The 17,500-nt window shown below is 52.3% G+C and overlaps 1 protein-coding gene across 2 annotated transcripts in view; it reads right to left on the reverse strand.

Annotated features, from left to right (window-relative positions):
* The window catches only part of LAMC3 (laminin subunit gamma 3), a 67,209-nt gene extending 50,107 nt beyond the window's left edge, over positions 1-17,102 (reverse strand). For both annotated transcript variants that reach the window (XM_043916970.1, XM_043916969.1), the window contains exon 1: positions 16,652-17,102. In XM_043916970.1, the coding sequence (XP_043772905.1) occupies positions 16,652-17,027 (376 nt within the window). In that variant the 5' untranslated portion in view covers positions 17,028-17,102. The remainder of the gene's footprint in view (positions 1-16,651) is intronic.
* Positions 17,103-17,500: the final 398 nt, after the last annotated feature.

Below are 17,500 nucleotides of genomic sequence, written 5' to 3' on the forward strand. Positions count from 1 at the left end.
GTGGCGGGGAGACGTGGACCCATTTTACAGAAGGGAAGGGAGAGTCAGAACCCTGGTCCAGGGAGAACAGTACGGCTGGGCTGCATAAACCATCTTGGATGGATCGTTAGAGGCTGTCTGGGGCACTGTGCGGGGCATGCCATGATCAATTAGTGATGCCTGTCAGGGACACCGGAGGGGACAATGCTGGCATGATTCCCAGGCATTTGCCATCCCTTAATTAGGCCAATTTGCACCCCTGCACAGAAATCGGCAGTGTAACACCCCTGACTCAGCCATGTCTTTCTGCTTCAAATAGCTCCAACAATGGGATATTGCCACATCCTGAAGTCTGCTCTGCCATTAGAAAGTTACTTCTTTTACTACACCCCAACAAAGCCAGACCTCCCACCTGTGCCTTTTTACCTCTTTCCCTCCCAGTGATTTCAGACCCCTGGAGTCTAGAGACATGCCTGTTTCAAGCCCCCCAATCCTAATTCAATTCCTCCTGGACCCCACTCTTCCCCCTGCTTCCATCTAACCTCTCTTCAATCCAAATTTCTCAAGAGAAGTCTCCATCTCTTGGACCCACGGCCTTATCTCCCAATTTAACAGTTGTGTGTGTGGGCTAAGTCGCTTCAGTCGTGCCTGACTCTTTGTGATGCTCTGGACGGTAGTCTGCCAGGCTCCTCTGTCTATGGGATTCTCCAGGCAAGAATACTGGAGTGGGTAGTCATTCCCTTCTCCAGGGGATCTTCCTGACCCAGGGATTGAACCTGCATCCCAGGTGGCACTAGTGGTAAAGAACCCACCTGCCAATGTGGGAGACTTTAGAGACATGGATTCAATCCCTGGGTTGGGAAGATCTCCTGAAGGAGGGCATGGCAACCTACTCCAGGATTCTTGCCTGGAGAATCCCCATGGACAGAGGAGCCTGGTGGGCTGCAGTCCGTAGGGTCGCACAGAGCCAGACACGACTGAGCAGCATAGCAGTTGTCAAGGCCCCCTTCCTGCACCCACCTTCTTCCCGCTGGCCTTTCTGCCCAGTCCTGGATACCCAGGAGGCCCGCCCTGCTGCTGCTGCCTCCATCACTGTCCACAGTCTTCCTTACCCACCGAGGACAAGTCACTTCAGTCTTCTGTTTAAAACATCTTGGCCCAATGTGAGAGCTAAACCTATAAAACTCTCAGAAGAAAATAAAAGAGTAAATCTTCATGACCTGGGTTAGGTAAAGCCTTCCTAGATGGGACACCAAAGGCATAGCAACAAAAGAAAAAACAGAAGAACTGAACTTCATCAAAAACTCCTGTGCTTCTAGATATCACTGAAAAAAATGAAAGCCAACCCACAGAATAGGAGAAAATATGTGCAAAGCATCTATCTGTTAAGGGACTTATCTAGAATGTATAAAGAATTCTTACAGCTCAAAAATAAAAAGATAACCGGGGACTTCCCTGGAGGTCCAGTGATTAGGACTTGGTGCTTCACTGCAGGGGGCACAGGTCCCTGACAGGTTCCCTGGTCAGGGAACCAAGATCCTGCAAGCCATGCGGCTCCACCAAATTAAAAAAAAGACAGATACAACTGAAAAATGGAAATACACTTATGCAGACATTTCTCCAAAGAAGATATATAAATGGCCAATGTGCATAGGAGAAGATGTTCAACCTGACTACCCAGACCAAAACTACAAGATACCACTTCACTCCCCTAAGATGGATATAATAAAAAGACAAAAAGGAGTGTTAGCAAGGATGTGGAGAAACTGGAAGCCTCATACACAGCTGGTAAAAGTGTACAATGGTGCAGCTGCTTTGGAAAAGAGTCTGGGGGGTGTTTTAAAAGGTTAAAATAAAGTTACCACATGGCGCAGCAATCTCACTCCCAGGCGTGTGCCCAAGCAAAATGAAAACATACGTCCTCACACAAACCCGCACACGGATGTCCACAGCAGGATTACTCATAAAATCCAAAGACTGGCAACAACTCAGACGTTCGTCGACAGATAACCGAATAAACAAAATGTGGTATATCACACAAAGGAATGTCATTTGGCAAGAGAAAGGAGTAAAGAACTAACACAGGCTATAACGGAGATGAACCTTGAAAACAATATGATAAATAAAAGAAGTTGGGCTTCCCTGGTGGCTCAGTGGTAAAGAAGACACGGGTTCGATCCCTGGTCCAGGAAGATGCCACATGCCACGAAGCCCATGTACACAACTGGAAGCCCACTGCAGCCTGCGCTTTGTAAGAACAGAAGCCACGGCGGTGAGAAGCCCGAACGCCGCAACTAGAGAGCAGCCCCCTCTCTGCACCGAGAGAAAAAGCCCAAGCAGCAAAAGAGACCCGGCGTAGGCAAAAAATGAAAAGAAGTTAATTCCACGGACTACATAAAGTATGATTTCACCTATATTAAATGTCCCAAATAGGCATGGTCAGAAAAACAGAAAGTAGCTTAGTCGTTTTCAGGGTTTAGCGGGTGGGGAGAATACTTGGGGGGAGATGATTGCTAGTGGGTACAGGGTTTCTTTGGAGGGGATGACAATGTTCGAAAATGGATTGTGGTGATGAGTATACAACTCTATGAATAATACTAAAAAGCACTGAATCGTATGCTTGAATTGGGTGCATTGTATGGTAAATTATGTCTCCATAAATTTGTCTTACATATTTTTAAAAATTGGTCCTCACATCTGTTAGGATGGCTGTTATTTTACTCTATTTTAAAAATTTATTTGGTTGCCCCAGCTCTTAGTTGCAGTACCTGAGATCTTTAGTTGCAGCATGCAGGATATAGTTCCCTGACTGCGGATTGAACCCTGGCCCCTTGTATTGGGAGCATGGAGTCCCAATCAGTGGACCACCAGAGAAGGGCCTAGGATGGCTATTCTCTCTTTTTTTTTTAAACAGATAACAATACCAAGCGTTGGCGAGGAAGTGGAAAAGTTGGAAGCTTTGTGCACTGTTAGTAGGAGTGTAAAATGATGCACTTGCTATGAAAAACAGCTTGGCGGTTCCTCAAGAAATTAAAAATAAAATTACCATATGATCCAGCAATTCCACGACTGAGTATATACCCCAGAGAATTATGTAGGGTCTTGAGGAAATATTTGGACACACATCTTCATAGTAGCATTATTCACAACAGCCAAGAGGTAGAAGCAACACAGGTGTGCATGGATGGATGATGAAGAAACAAGACGTGGTTCATCCCACAATGAAATATTATTCAGACTTAAAAAGCCGGGAAATTCTAACACATGCTACAACCTGGATGAGCACCAAGAACATTATGTGAAGCAAATTAAGCCAGTCATCAAAGGACAAATACTAGGTGATTCCACTTATAAGAGGGCCCTAGAGTAGTTGAATTCAGTATATATGCTGCTGAAGGGAGCACTAGAATAGTTGAATTTATAGAGACAGAAAGTAGAACGGTGAGAGAAGGGACAAGAGTGTTTAATGGGGACAGTTTCAGTTCAGTTCGGTTCAGTTGCTCAGTGGTGTCTGACTCTGAGACCCCATGGATCACAGCACGCCACGCCTCCCTGTCCATCACCAACTCCCAGAGTCTACCCAAACCCATGTCCATTGAGTCGGTGATGCCATCCAACCATCTCATCCTGTCGTCCCCTTCTCCTCCTGCCCTCAATCTTTCCCAGCATCAGGGTCTTTTCAAATGAGCCAGCTCTTCGCATCAGGTGGCCAAAGTATTGGAGTTTCAGTTTCAACATCAGTCCTTCCAATGAACACCAAGGACTGATCTCCTTGCATTCCAAGGGACTCTCAAGAGTCTTCTTCAACACCACATTTCAAAAGCATCAATTCTTCGGTGCTCAGCTTCCTTTATAGTCCAACTCTCACATCCATACATGACTACTGGAAAAACCATAGCCTTGACTAGACGGGTCTTTGTTGACAAAATAATGTCTCTGCTTTTTAATATGCTGTCTAGGTTGGTCATAACTTTCCTTCCAAGAAGTAAGCGTCTTTTAATTTCATGGCTGCAGTCACCATCTGCAGTGATTTTGGAGCCCCCCAAAATAAAGTCAGCCACTGTTTCCACTGTTTCCACATCTATTTGCCATGAAGTGATGGGACTGGATGCCATGATCTTAGTTTTCTGCATGTTGAGCTTTAAGCCAACTTTTTCACTCTCCTCTTTCACTTTCATCAAGAGACTCTTTAGTTCTTCTTCACTTTTTGTCATAAGGGTGGTGTCATCTGCATATCTGAGATTATTGATACTTCTCCCGGCAATCTTGATTATAGCTGCTTCCTCCAGCTCAGCATTTCTCATGATGTACTCTGCATATGAGTTAAATAAGCAGGGTGACAATATACAGCCTTGAAGTACTCCTTTTCCTACTTGGAACCAGTCTATTGTTCCATGTCTAGTTCTAACTATTGCTTCCTGACCTGCATAAGGTTTCTCAAGAGGCAGGTCAGGTGGTCTGGTATTCCCATTTCTTTCAGAATTTTCCACAGTTTATTGTGATCCACACAGTCAAAGGCTTTGGCATAGTCAGTAAAACAGAAATAGATGTTTTTCTGGAACTCTCTTGCTTTTTTGATGATCCAGCAGATGTTGGCAATTTGATCTCTGGTTCCTCTGCCTTTTCTAAAACCAGCTTGAGCATCTGGAAGTTCACAGTTCACATATTGCTGAAGCTTAGTTTGGAGAATTTTGACACGTGGACATCACCAGATGGTCAACACCGAAATCAGATTGATTATACTCTTTGCGGCCAAAGATGGAGGAGCTCTATACAGTCAGCAAAAACAAGACCGGGAGCTGACTGTGGCTCAGATCATGAACTCCTTATTGCCAAATTGAGACTTAAATTGAAGAAAGTGGGGAAAACCACTAGATCATTCAGGTATGACCTAAATCAAATCCATTATGATTATACAGTGTAAGTGAGAAATAGATTTAAGGGACTAGATCTGATAGACAGAGTGCCTGATGAACTATGCATGGAGGTTCGTGACATTGTACAGGAGACAGGAATCAAGACCATCCCCAAGAAAAAGAAATGCAAAAAAGCAAAATGGTTGTCTGAGATGGCCTTACAAATAGCTGTGAAAAGAAGAGAAGTGAAAAGCAAAGGAAGAAAGGAAAGATATACCCACTTGAATGCAGAGTTCCAAAGAATAGCAAGGAGATATAAGAAAGCCTTCCTCAGCCATCAATGCAAAAAAATGAGGAAAACAATAGAATGGGGAAGACTAGAGATCACTTCAAGAAAATTAGAGATACCAAGAGAACATTTCATGCAAAGATGGGCACAATAAAGGACAGAAATGGTATGGACCTAACAGAAGCAGAAGATATTAAGAAGAGATGGCAAGAATACACAGAAGAACTGTACAAAAAAGATCTTCAAGACTCAGATAATCACGATGGTGTGATCGCTCACCTAGAGCCAGACATCCTGGAATGTGAAGTCAAGCAGGCCTTAGGAAGCATCACTACGAACAAAGCTAGTGGAAGTGATGGAATTCCAGTTGAGCTATTTCAAATCCTAAAAGATGATGCTGTGAAAGTCCTGCACTCAATATGTCAGCAAATTTGGAAAACTCAACAGTGGCCTCAGGACTGGAAAAGGTCAGTTTTCATTCCAACCCCAAAGTTTCAGTTTAGGAAGATGAAAATATTCAGTGGGCGGAGGGTGGTCATGGTTATACAACGATGTGAAAGTACTTAATACCAGTGAGCTCTGCACTTAAAAAGGTTACGATAATAAATTTTATGTTATGTGCATTTTACCACAATCAAAGAAAAATTGGGGCCAAAGTATATATATTGGTCCCTCGGGAATGCAGCGTGGTGACACAGATGAAGAGCCATAAAAATGTTCTCGGCCTATGGTTAAAAAAAAGAAAAAGAAAATCCCACTTCTGGGAAGTCAAACAAGGCACTGAACCTAAATTGAGGAGTTAGTTAATCAAGGATCTGCTTTTTTTTTTTTTTTTTTTAAAGGATCTGCTTTTATAACAGGGAAAAAACTGGAACCATCAGGGTTCAATAAATTGTAGGGCATAAACTCACAGGCTGGTTGAAACCACCGGAACAGTTGACAGTGAGTTTATATTACGTGGGAAAGTCAAAATGCTGAATGAAAAAAGGAGACAAACGATCCTACATTCAGAATCATCAGATGATATTTAAAAATCCCCAAAGAAGAGGCAGAAAAGAAAGACATCAAACGCGTAAGCATGACTGTCCTCAGGGCAGAGGGCTCGGGGACTCTCCTTCCCTCTTCAATTGTTCTGCATTTTCCCAGTTTTTTTTTTTTTTTCTCATGAAGCTTGTTCTAATTTAAAAACTGGAGAAAACACAAATTTTTAAAAAAAAAATTTTAAAAAGCAACCGCCTTGCCATGTTCTGTTTTAAGATGTTTTTCAAAGTTACAGCACAGCTTGGCACTGTCACTCCGAGTCCCTTAAAAGAAAGCATGTGTCCCACACAGAGCCAGCGTCTGGGGCGGCGGCTCCTGTTCTGGGCAGGCGTCAGGCCTGGGAACCAGGTGGGGACCTGACCCAGACGTGCGTTCACGAAAGGATGTTCGTGGAGGTTGCCCTGGGTCCACCGACCCAGACTCCTCTGTAAACATCCAGCCAGACACCTCGCAGGAGGGGAGCTTGGAGCCACTTAAAAGGTAGCTGGCAGCTAGATGCGTGATTGGAAAAAGGCAGCCACCGAGATTTCATGCAAACGAGGAACTTCACACGCGAGGAAACATCGCGGCTTTTCCCTTTCCTTGCCAAGCCAGGAGGTGAGAGAAGATGCAGGAACATCACAGAGCCACGGCAGGGACTTTCTGTTACAAGAATTAATTAGAAGGGCGAAGAAAGCAGCGTAATCCCTGCTTTGTGATGAAAAGGTTTCTGCCAAAGGCAGCCCAAAGGCTGGGAAAGGAACTGAGGCCTTCTAAGCAGCGACAAGAATGAAAACTGCAGCTCTGACCCAGACCCTTGCAAGCTGTGGGGCCGACAGGGCTTCAGGGTGATTGAGACAGGTGTGCTCCCTCAAGAAAGCTGGGAGCACAGTGGTGTCATCCCCAACCATTAGCTGGGGAGCGACACTGCTCAGGACCACATGGCTCCCACCTCCCAGCCACCCAACATGCTGTTCCCTCTGCCTAGAATGCTGTTCCCTCTGCTCCTCACCTGGCTGGCTACCATGCATCCCTGCTCATCCCACTGGCTTAGCAGACTGATCACATGCCGCAGCCTCAGTCCTGCGTGGAACCACCTTCTCCCAACTTTCCTGATGACTATTCATCCATGGAGCTGTAGGTTTGGGTGCCTCACTAGTGCTCCCCAGCGTCCCCGAGTCTCTTCACCCTGTTCTGTAAAGACCTGCATGTCCCTCCCACTAGACCGTGACCTCCTGGGGACAGGGGCAGTGAGTCCTCAGAGCTGAGCGTGGTGCCTGGCACACAGCACGTGTGTGCTCAGTCACTCAGCTGTATCCTACTCTTTGTGACCCCATGGATTGCAGTCTGCCAGGCTCCTCTGTCCATGTAATTTTCCAGGCAAGAATACTGGAGTTGGGTTGCCATTTCCTCCTCCAGGGGATTTTCCTGGCACACAGTATGTGCTCAGATGCTCAGTCATGTCTGACTCTTTGTGACCCCGTGGTCTATAGCCCGTGCCAGGCTCCTCTGTCTATGGGGTTCTCCTGGCAAGAATATTGGAGTGAGTAGGCATTTCCTCTTCCAAGGGATCTTCCCGTTCCAGGGATCAAACCTGTGTCTCTTACGTCTTCCACACTGGCAGGAGGATTCTTCACCACTAGCGCCACCTAGGAAGCCCAGCACACAGTAGGTGCTCCATAAATGCTTGCCAGATGAAGCATGATTTTTATTAACACCTTCTAGGAGGGTATAATCCAGCGAGCAAGTGGAGACAGGCAAGCCTGACAACATGGTTGAGGCTGTCACAGAGTTTCTGTTCTTCGTGACCTCTGAATAAGTCTGTTTAAAAACAGCCCGCATTTACTGAGCACCTACTATGTGCCAGGCACCTTGTATTATTTTTTAAGACTTTAATTTGTATTTATGTATTTTTGGCCATAAGGCATGTGGGCTCTTAGTTCCCCAACCGGGGACTGAACACATGCCCCTTGCATCAGAAGGTCGTAGTCTTAACCACTGGACCAGCAGGGAAGTCCCACCAGGCACCTTGTTAAGTGCACTATGTACACTGTATCTCAGAGACCCCCGAACACTTCCATCGCTGTGTGCATCTCGCTAACGAGGAACCCGAGGCTCAGGCAGAAGACAGGGACTCGCCCAAGGTCAGGTGGAAAACAGCTGAGTCTCTACTCGACTGCAAGCTTGTCGGCCCCAAAGTCGCCAAACCAGACACCCCTCCATTCAGGGCCCAGAGAGAAGGGGTTCCCCAGGAAGGGGGTGCCGGTGCCCCCTGAGAACCGCTGAAGTCACCCAAGCCAGCACCAGAGGCACTCGGCGCTGTCCTCTCCAGCCAGCTGGGACATAAAGCCCGACAGGACTGACACCAGGGCGGTCGGAGAAGCAGGCCGGCCCACATCCGGCACTGACCGAGCGCAGGGCGCTCCGACGGGGAGGCTTATTTTGGGAAAATGGAATCAAAACAAAGCCTTTAATTGGAGCCATCTGGGGAGCTGTGGCCTGGGGACGGGGATGGAGGGGGGCAGGGTGTGGAGCTGAGCTGGAAACGCGGGGGTGAGGCTGCCCTGCCCACCAAGGGCATGAGAACCAGGTGGGGAGAGCCGCTCCCAGCCTGCATGGGCACAAAGAGGGCTGCTCGGGCCCGGCCATCCACCGTTCTCTTCCTCTCCCAACCCATGTTAGCCCCGCTCTGTGTGACCCCATCGGCTGTAGCCTGCCAGGCTCGTCTGTCCATGGACTTCTCCAGGCAAGGATTCTGGAGTGGGTTGCATTCCCCTCGCCAGGGGATCTTCCCGACCCAGGGATCGAACCCGGGCCTCCTGCATTGCAGGCGATTCTTTACTGTCTGAGCTTTGCTGTTCAGGCGCTCAGTCGTGTCCGACTTTTTGCGACCCCGTGGACTGCAGCACGCCAGGTCTGCCCATCCTTCATCATCTCCCGGAGCTTGCTCAAACTCAAGTCCATTGAGTTAGAGATGCTGTCCAACCATCTCGTCCTCTGTTGTCCCCTTCTCCTCCTGCCTTCGACTTTCCCAGCATCAGGGGCTTTTCTAATGAGTCAGGCTAGCTCTTGGCAATTTGGGGCTCAATGAATCCCCATGAAGAGCTGGGTATCTGTCACAGTGACAGACACCATGAAAGCCTGGCTGGATCAGGGCTGGGCCCATGACAGTTCCCTCATCTTTGGGCCAAGAGTCTAAACCCCAAATATGGATCAATATTGTCAAGCTTATTGTCTAACCTGGGGAGAGAGTGAACAGGTTTTGTCTGATTATTGCCTATGGCTTTGTGTTAAGAAGATTCTGAGGTCTGGTCTGAACAGAGATGTGACTGAAATGTTGTTATTATTGTTGTTCAGTCGCTAATTCATGTCCAACACTTTGTGACCGTATAGACTGCAATATGCCAGGCTCCTCTGTCCTCCAGTTTGCTCAAACTCATGTCCACTGAGTTGGTGACGCTATTTAATCATCTCATCCTCTGTCACCCCCTTCTCCTTTCACCTTCAATCTTTCCCAGCATCAGGGTCTTCCAATGAGTCGGCTCTTTGCATCAGGTGGCCAAAGTATTGGAGCTTCAGCATCAGTCCTTCCAATGAATATTCAGGGTTGATTTCCTTTAGGATTGATGGTTTGATCTCCTTGCGGTCCAAGGGACACACAAGAGTCTTCTCCAGCACCACAGTTCGAAAGCATCAGTTCTTCAGCACTCGGTCTTCTTTATGGTCCTACTCTCATATCCGTACATGACAACTGGGAAAACCATAGCTTTGACTATATGGACCTGTGCTGGCAAAGTGGTGTCTCTGCTTTTTAATATGCTGTCTAGGTTTGTCATAGTTGTTCTTCCAATACATGTCTGCAAAGAGACATGGCAGGATATTGAAGGCCATTGCAATAAATCAGGAAACACATGAGGGGTTGAGTGGGCATGCTGGGGAGGAAGGCAAAGACAAGGAAACTTCCAGAGAGTGGTCTAGTGATTTGGTGAATGCTGAAGTCAGAGGATGAGGAGGGAAGAACTGCAGCTGATTCCTGAGTTCCTTGCTTTGGTAGGTGAGAGACCAGGGGAAAGAAGGATGCTTTTACTTTTGAATTTCAAATACACATAAAATTTATCATCTTAATCATTTTTAAGCACATGGATGACTGGTATTAACTACATTTACACTGTTGTGCAACCATTTCCACCCTCCACCTTCAGAACTTTTTCATCTTCTGAACTTTTCCATCTTCCGAAACTTCATACCCATTAAACACTAACTCCTCCTTCTTTCCTCCCCCAGCCCTGGCAGCCACCACTTTACTTCCTATCTCTGTGAACATGACTCCTTTAGGGACCCGTGTGAGTGGAATCATGGAGTGTCCTTCTTGTCGGGCTTACTTCACTGCACATAATGTCTTCGAGGTTCATCCATGTAGCAGCAGGTGTCAGAATCTCCTTCCTTTTTAAGGCTGAAAACAATCCCCTTGTGTGACTATTGCCACATTTCGCTTGTTCATTCATCAGTGGACACGTGAGTTACTTCCACACTTCAGTTATTCTGGATAATGCTGCCACGGGCATGATTTACACAGTGCCTTTATCTTTGGACACCTCTGTGACATTCAAGGGCTGACTTTCGGGCAAATGCTTGAATGACCTGGTCAAGGGCTCAGGTGGGAGCCTGGGCTGTAGGCGCCAGGTGGAGCCCCAAATGTCGACCATGACCCCAATAGGCAAAGCCAGGGGGCATGAGACGGGGAGAGGGCACCGCTGGTGGCAGGGCTGGTGGGGAGACGAGAGAGAGCAGGGGAAAGGAGGCGGGTGAAGGGGCGGGAGCCCCGGGGTGGGCAGGAGAGGCACAGGGCCAGGAGGACGGGCAGGGCCACAGCTTAGGAGTCAGGATTTATCTGGAAGACTGGGGAGGGGAGGTCATTCATTCACACATTCATCCACTCATTCCTGTTCCCAGGGAAGAAACACGGTGTGGCTGTCATGAGCTGGGGTTCACATTCCAGCTCTGCTGCTTGCTTACCAGCTCTGTGGCCTTGGGCAAAATACCTAACCTCCCTTGTGTGAACTGGGTATGTATTTGGAATGGAGTGACTCAGTTTTCCCATTTGCAAAACGGGCCTCACAATAAGATGGATTAATGAATAAATAACCACAAAGCACTTAGAATAGTCCGTGGCACATGTGTGACTAAATGCTCGCTGCTATTCCATTCACCCAGCCAACCAACAGCACCCTGCCCTGGGTGCTGGGGGGCAGCTGTGAAAACAGGCATTGTCCCTGCAGCCTGGAGCCAGTGATGGACACGAATGAACCAAAAGCTCACCCTCACGATGTAGACTGTGACAGGGGAAGGGCAGGGCTGCAAGAACACGGAGGCAGGCCCTCTGCCCAATCGCGGAAGCTGGAGGCTTCATGGAGGAGGTGACCTCAAAGCCTAGCAGGGGAGAGAGCAGCTTGTCCACTGCTGCATCCCCAGGGCTTGGAACACGGACCGGCGCGCGGTAGGCACTCGGTTGTTTTATGAATGAGATACGGGTGATCGGAGAGGAGGCGGGAACAGGAAGTTATCCCTGGCCGATGAAACAGCAAAGGCAAAGACTGAGAGGAGAGAGGCAGTCTCTGGCCATCATCAGCCCTGCTGACAGGAAGGTGATGCGGCCAGAGAGGGGGAGAGAGGGGCGATCTGGAGGCTGCCTGCATCCTCCTGGGTTTGGGGACTTCCCTCTCCTGTAATGTCTGGGGCCATCCTGAGCCCAGAGCCGGGCAAGGTGGCCAGGGCCAGCTGGGCCCAGGGCCGTGGGGGGCTGCTTCTGTGGTGGAAGCTAGTCAGGGCCACTGCCTTGACCCCCTGACCTGCCTGGGGCCCCAGCATTCCAGCCAGAGCCCCCAGGGAGAAGGAAGGGGGACTTGGTCCCCCCCTCCCCGGCACTGGCCTCGGCCAATGCAAACACGGCCTCCCACTCGACAGGAAGACACAGTGGAGCCAGGGCTCGGGAGACGCAGCCGGCGTCGGGCTCCGCAGGGGCCGGCAGGTCCTTCCGACGTCAGCTCCCACTGGGCCAGGCCCCGCTGTCCTCTCGTTCCCTCCGCTCTGGCCGGCCAGACCACTGGGTCCAAGTACGCACAGAGAGGCCTCCTAGCCCCCCTGTGGGGTCCCCTTGACCTGGAAGGTCCTTCACTCTCGGGTCAGCTCCCGCCACCCTTCTGATCTCCACGAGGTCTGCTGACCCCTGTGGGGGGGGGGTGCTGTCCCCAGAGCCTAAATCATCCACAACGTTCCCCCGGCCTAACTTGTCTTCTAGCTCCGTGACGCCAGGGCAGACGCTGACCGGATGCTGGATGCCAGAGAACTGGTCCACACGCGGCAGCTCCCAGCCGGGAGCCCATCCCCCATGGCCCTGTAGCCTTCCCCACGCTCGGGGGCTCAGGGCTCACCTGCTCAGGAACTTAAGGGTCCTTCCAAGAGGTTCTCAGGAATTCAAGAAAGTGGACAAGCAGAAGGAAGACCCCACTGACCCGAGCCTAGCCAAAAGCTGAGGCTCCGCCAGGCCTAACTTGGATGCTTATCATCTGCAAGGGCAAGAGCATGGTGGGGAGGGTCCCAAGGTCTCTGGTGAGACCCTGGGCATTGATTTCACGCTCAGAGCCTCAGCTTCCCTGTCTATACAGGATCGGATGGTGCTGGGATGGGGGTGCTGGCTTGATGGGGTTCCCAGCACATGGGAAGGGCCCCCCGATGAACGTCCACCTCCCCCCTCGCACCTCTCCCCACCCGCGGCTCCAGCCTGTCCACTCCCCAGGGCCTCTGTGGAGGCTGAGGAGCCGCCAGCCCCCGCCACTGCCTTTCATCCCAGACAGGAAGGCTCAGCTGGGCGACTGGACTTGGGGATTCGGAGCAGATGTCTGCGAGCTCGCAGGGGGCTGGGAAAGCGGCGACCTCCTTCCAGGGCTGACGGACGCCTGCTCCTCCCCTGCCCCTCACCCCCCTCCCTCCAGAAGACCAGGGCCCCCCACCCCTGAGCTGCCACCCACGAGGTCAAGGAGAGAGGGGGCGAGGTCGGCTGAGGTGGCCCGAGGGCTGGGAGAGGCTCCCCCAACCACCTCCTCTGAGATCGGCCCCCACTGGGAGCTCCTGAAGACCCCAGACCTTTTCTCCCCGTTCCTGTGCCTCAGGGTGGAGGGAACCAAAGTGGAATGGAACCAAGGACGGGCCACATCTGGGGCTGCTGTGGGTCCCCAGCACCCCTCCCACGCAGACGGAACCCAGGGTCGGGACATGTTTTGGGAGCCAGCTGGGCGAAAGTTTCTCAAGCCCTTCGGAGGAGGCCGCCCTCAAGGGGAGCCGCAGCCTGAGCTGCTCTGAGCAGAGGCCCCCGGTCACACACAAGGACGGCCCCAGCTCCTGTAAGCACTGGGCCGACCCGAGCCAGGGGGCCGGGACAGCCACCCCAGGAGGTGCGGCTCTCACCCCATTTGACAGGGCACGGGGAGCGGGTGGCGTTCGCCCAGCGAGTGGCTGTGCTGGGCCCGAGGGCAAAGCCTGCTCTGAGTCCTCGAGGCAGCAAAAGAGCCCTGAGCTGGGCCCAGAGCACAGGACGGAGGAGGTGACGCTGACACGCACTCATTCATTCACTGTGCAAACCCTCCTGCATGCCTGGTGCTGCACAACACAACCAATGGGAAGAACAATGGTGTGTGTCTGTGTGTGTACATGAGCACATGTGTGTATGTGTGGTATGTGGTATGTGTGGTGTGTGGTGTATGTGTGTGCACATGTGTATGTGTGCTAAGTGCGTATATGTGGGTGTGTGTGTGCATGTGCATGCACATGTGTGGTATGTATGTGTGCAGTGTGTGTGCATGTGTGCATGCATGCGTGTGTGCAGTGTGTGTGACTGTGTGTGCACACAGGTATGGCGTGTCTATGTGCATGTGTGTGTGCAGTGTGTGTACTGTGTGACTGTGTGCACATGTGTATGGTGTGTCCATGTGCGCATGTGCAGTGTGTGACCGTGTGTGCACGTGTGTATGGCGTGTCTATGTGCGTGTGTGCAGTGTGTGACCATGTGTGACCGTGTGTATGGCATGTCTATGTGTGTGTGTGTGCAGTGTGTGTGACTGTGTGTGCACGTGTGTGTGGTGTGTCTATGTGCATGCATGTGCACGTGTGTGTATGACCGTGTGTGCACACGTGTATGGCGTGTCTGTGTGCATGTGTGTGCATGTGTGTGCATGTGTGTGCAGTGTGTGTGAGACCGTGTGTGCACGTTTGTATGGCGTGTGTGTGTGTGTGTGACCGTGTGTGACTGTGTGTACGGCGTGTCTATGTGCGTGTGTGTGACTGTGTGTGCACATGTGTACGGTGTGTCTATGTGCATGTGTGTACAAGTGTGTGCAGTGTGTGTGACCATGTGTGACTGTGTGTACGGCGTGTCTATGTGCGTGTGTGTGCAGTGTGTGTGACCATGTGTGTACGTGTGTATGGCGTGTCTGTGTGTGTGTGTGTGTGTGTGTGTGTGTGTACCCGCACAGGGCCCGGCACACAGCGAGAATAAACCGGAAGTGCCCCAGATGAAACTCACCCATGCTCCCCGCCCCCTCCCGCCTCATCTGTGCCTGGCCACAGCCCCTTGCTTGCCCGGGGCTCCACCCACACAAGCCACACATCAGCCAATCCCACACCCTCTGTCACGGAACAGAGTGTCTGCCACAGCCTCCACCCAGTCCCAGATTCCTTCTCCTGTGGCCTTGGGGGCCTGCCAGGCCAGTCCAGCCAGTTCCCGCAGCACCTCTCCCTGCATTGGCTTCCTGTCGCCCTCCTGGCTAGAGACCCTGCCCCATCCCGGCCATCCCATTCCATTGACAAGCCCACCCGGCAGGCCTGGCAGGTCAATGGGAGGTGTCAAGGCCCCTCAAGACCCCAGAGCAACTGAGCTTCTTGGGGTGGCAGTCAGCACCAGCCTGCTCTTCTGAGAAGGCTCAGGGTTCCCCCACCCACCGCTTCAGTCCCATCTCCCAGCCCTCCCCAAGGCACTGTCACCCGGAGCTGGGAAGAACAGACTCCACGGGTGGGTGGAACTCATGTCAAGGAGTTCATGCTCTTCTCTTGGATGAACACAGATGCCAGTAACATTGAGCAGCTGTGTGTCTTTGGGCCAGAGACTTAACCTCTCTGAACCTCAATTTTCTCATCTGAAAAATAGGGATACATTCCCGTAATTCTTTATCCAGGCTCTGAATGTAGTGTAGAATTCAGAACTTTCCAGAGTTTGGAGAGATGATGCAGTCCTTTCACCATGGACTGTGTTAACACCCCCAGCTGGGTCTGGGGCCAATAGCCATATTCAAATAACATCTCAGTAACCAAATGTATGACTACTTGTATGACTATTCACCCTAGGATCAACAAGGTCTATAAATAGCCTTAGGGCAGGTTTAGCAGCCAAAATGAGTGTATAAAAATACTCTGAGTTCTTCAAGCTTTGGGAGATTTTGAACTCACAGATAAGGGAGTAGGACGGTTTGAAACACTCCCTTCCTGAAAGGGCTATGGAGGGGGTGGGGGGCCAGGAGGGCAGGTTTAATTTCCATTCCCTGCAATGGGGGCAGTGCCAGGAGTGAAGGGCTGGGTCCAGACTCCGGATTCTGATTGCCAGGGACCTAAGGGGCTTCCCAGACACTGTAGTGGTAAAGACTCCGCCTGCTAAGCAAGAGCCCCAAGAGACATGGGTTCGACCCCTGGGTCGGGAAGGTGCCCTGGAGTAGGAAACGGCAACCCCACTCCAGTATTCTTGCTTGGAAAACCCCATGGACAGAGGAGCCAGGCGGGCTGCAGTTCCTGGGGTCGCAGAGTTGGCCACTACTGATCACACACACCAGGGCTCCTGCGCCCTGGCCTGGGGTTGGGTGGAGGGAGGCTTGGACACAGCAGAGGGGCCAGGCCATCCGGTCCAGTTACCCGGCAGCCTGGTGAAACTTGGCTCCTGCCTTGAGGATAACGTTCCCTGTGATGAACAGGCTGGCTCCATCCCCGAGGACACCCCCAGGGATGGCACACAACCTCAGGGGTTCACTGAACCCCGGAAGTCACCCAGATAAGCCAGGATGAGGAGCCCAGGCCCCAGATAGCCAACCAGCTCACCCCGGGGGGGTCACCCTCCTCCTCGCCCAGAACATCTCTGGGCCTGGGACGGACAACCTTGGCACGGCTCTGGCCACCCGAATCCGCTGCTCTGTAAAGGGCTCCCAGGAGGCTTCCCACCCCTCCCGGACCCAAGGGACACCCATCAGCGTAGCCTTCCAGAAAGAGCGGACACAGGTCCCACTCCTGCTGTGGCTGTTGTTCAGGCGCCTAGAGGCGTCGGACTCTTCCAGACCCCATGGACCGCAGCAGGCCAGGACTCGCTGTCCCATTCCTGAGCAAGGCCGCCCGCCCCCCGAACCTGGGTCCTGTAGCTAACCCAGGGGCCTGTAAGCCGCGACGGTGGGAGAGGGGCCCGGAGCGCGCTCACCCAGGTCGAGGGTGATGGTGACAGAGGCGGGGTACTGCACGCCGAAGGCCATGGACGGGCTCTGCCACCAGGTGCTGTCGTCCTGGCTGTGGAAGTCGGTGAGGTAGGAGGCGTTGTGGTGGCGTGCGGGGTCGGCGGCGTCGCAGCGCTGGCACGGCGCCCCCGCGCCCTGGGCGCCCACGTGCGGGCAGAAGTCCTCGGGCGGGCGGCCGCACGTGTGCGAGGCCTCGGCGAGCCGGCCGAACGCCGCGTTCTCGAACACCGGCAGGCAGCGCTGCGGGCGCCCCGCGCCGTCGTAACAGGCGCCCATGCCCGCGCCGGCCGCGCGCGGCGCCAGGAGCGCCAGGCTCAGCAGGAGCGCCGCCGCCGTGCCCATGGTCGGGGAACACCCCCGACGACCCTGCGCTCCGCCGTGCGCGCCCGGCTCTGCGCGCCCGCCTAGTCTCCGGCTCCTCCGGTGGGCGCGGACCGCGCCTCCCCTCGGCGGGCGGGCCCCACGGCGGGAGGGAGGGACGGGGCGGGCAGCACCCCCACCTCCCGACCGCTCCGTCTCTGGGCGCTCACCCCCACCTGGTGGACGCGCCCGGGAGTGCCCGGCCGGGGACTCAGCCCCCCGGCTGTCTTGCCCTGGCTCTGCCAGGGGAACCTTGGCTCTCTGAGCCTCAGTGTCCTCATCTGTAAAATGGGATGGGTGATGATACAGGTTCATTACCGCGGTTGTGAGGTTTCAATGGCTGCTGACATGGAAAACTCTCCCCAGTGCCTTTTAAGTCCTGAGATAAAAGGGGACATGCGGGTTTTTAAAAATCTGGTCTTTCCCATTGCACGTTTCCTCCCAGCAGTGAAGTC

Source organism: Cervus elaphus, chromosome 11 (assembly GCF_910594005.1).
Source record: "Cervus elaphus chromosome 11, mCerEla1.1, whole genome shotgun sequence".
NCBI classification, from domain to species: Eukaryota; Metazoa; Chordata; class Mammalia; order Artiodactyla; family Cervidae; genus Cervus; species Cervus elaphus.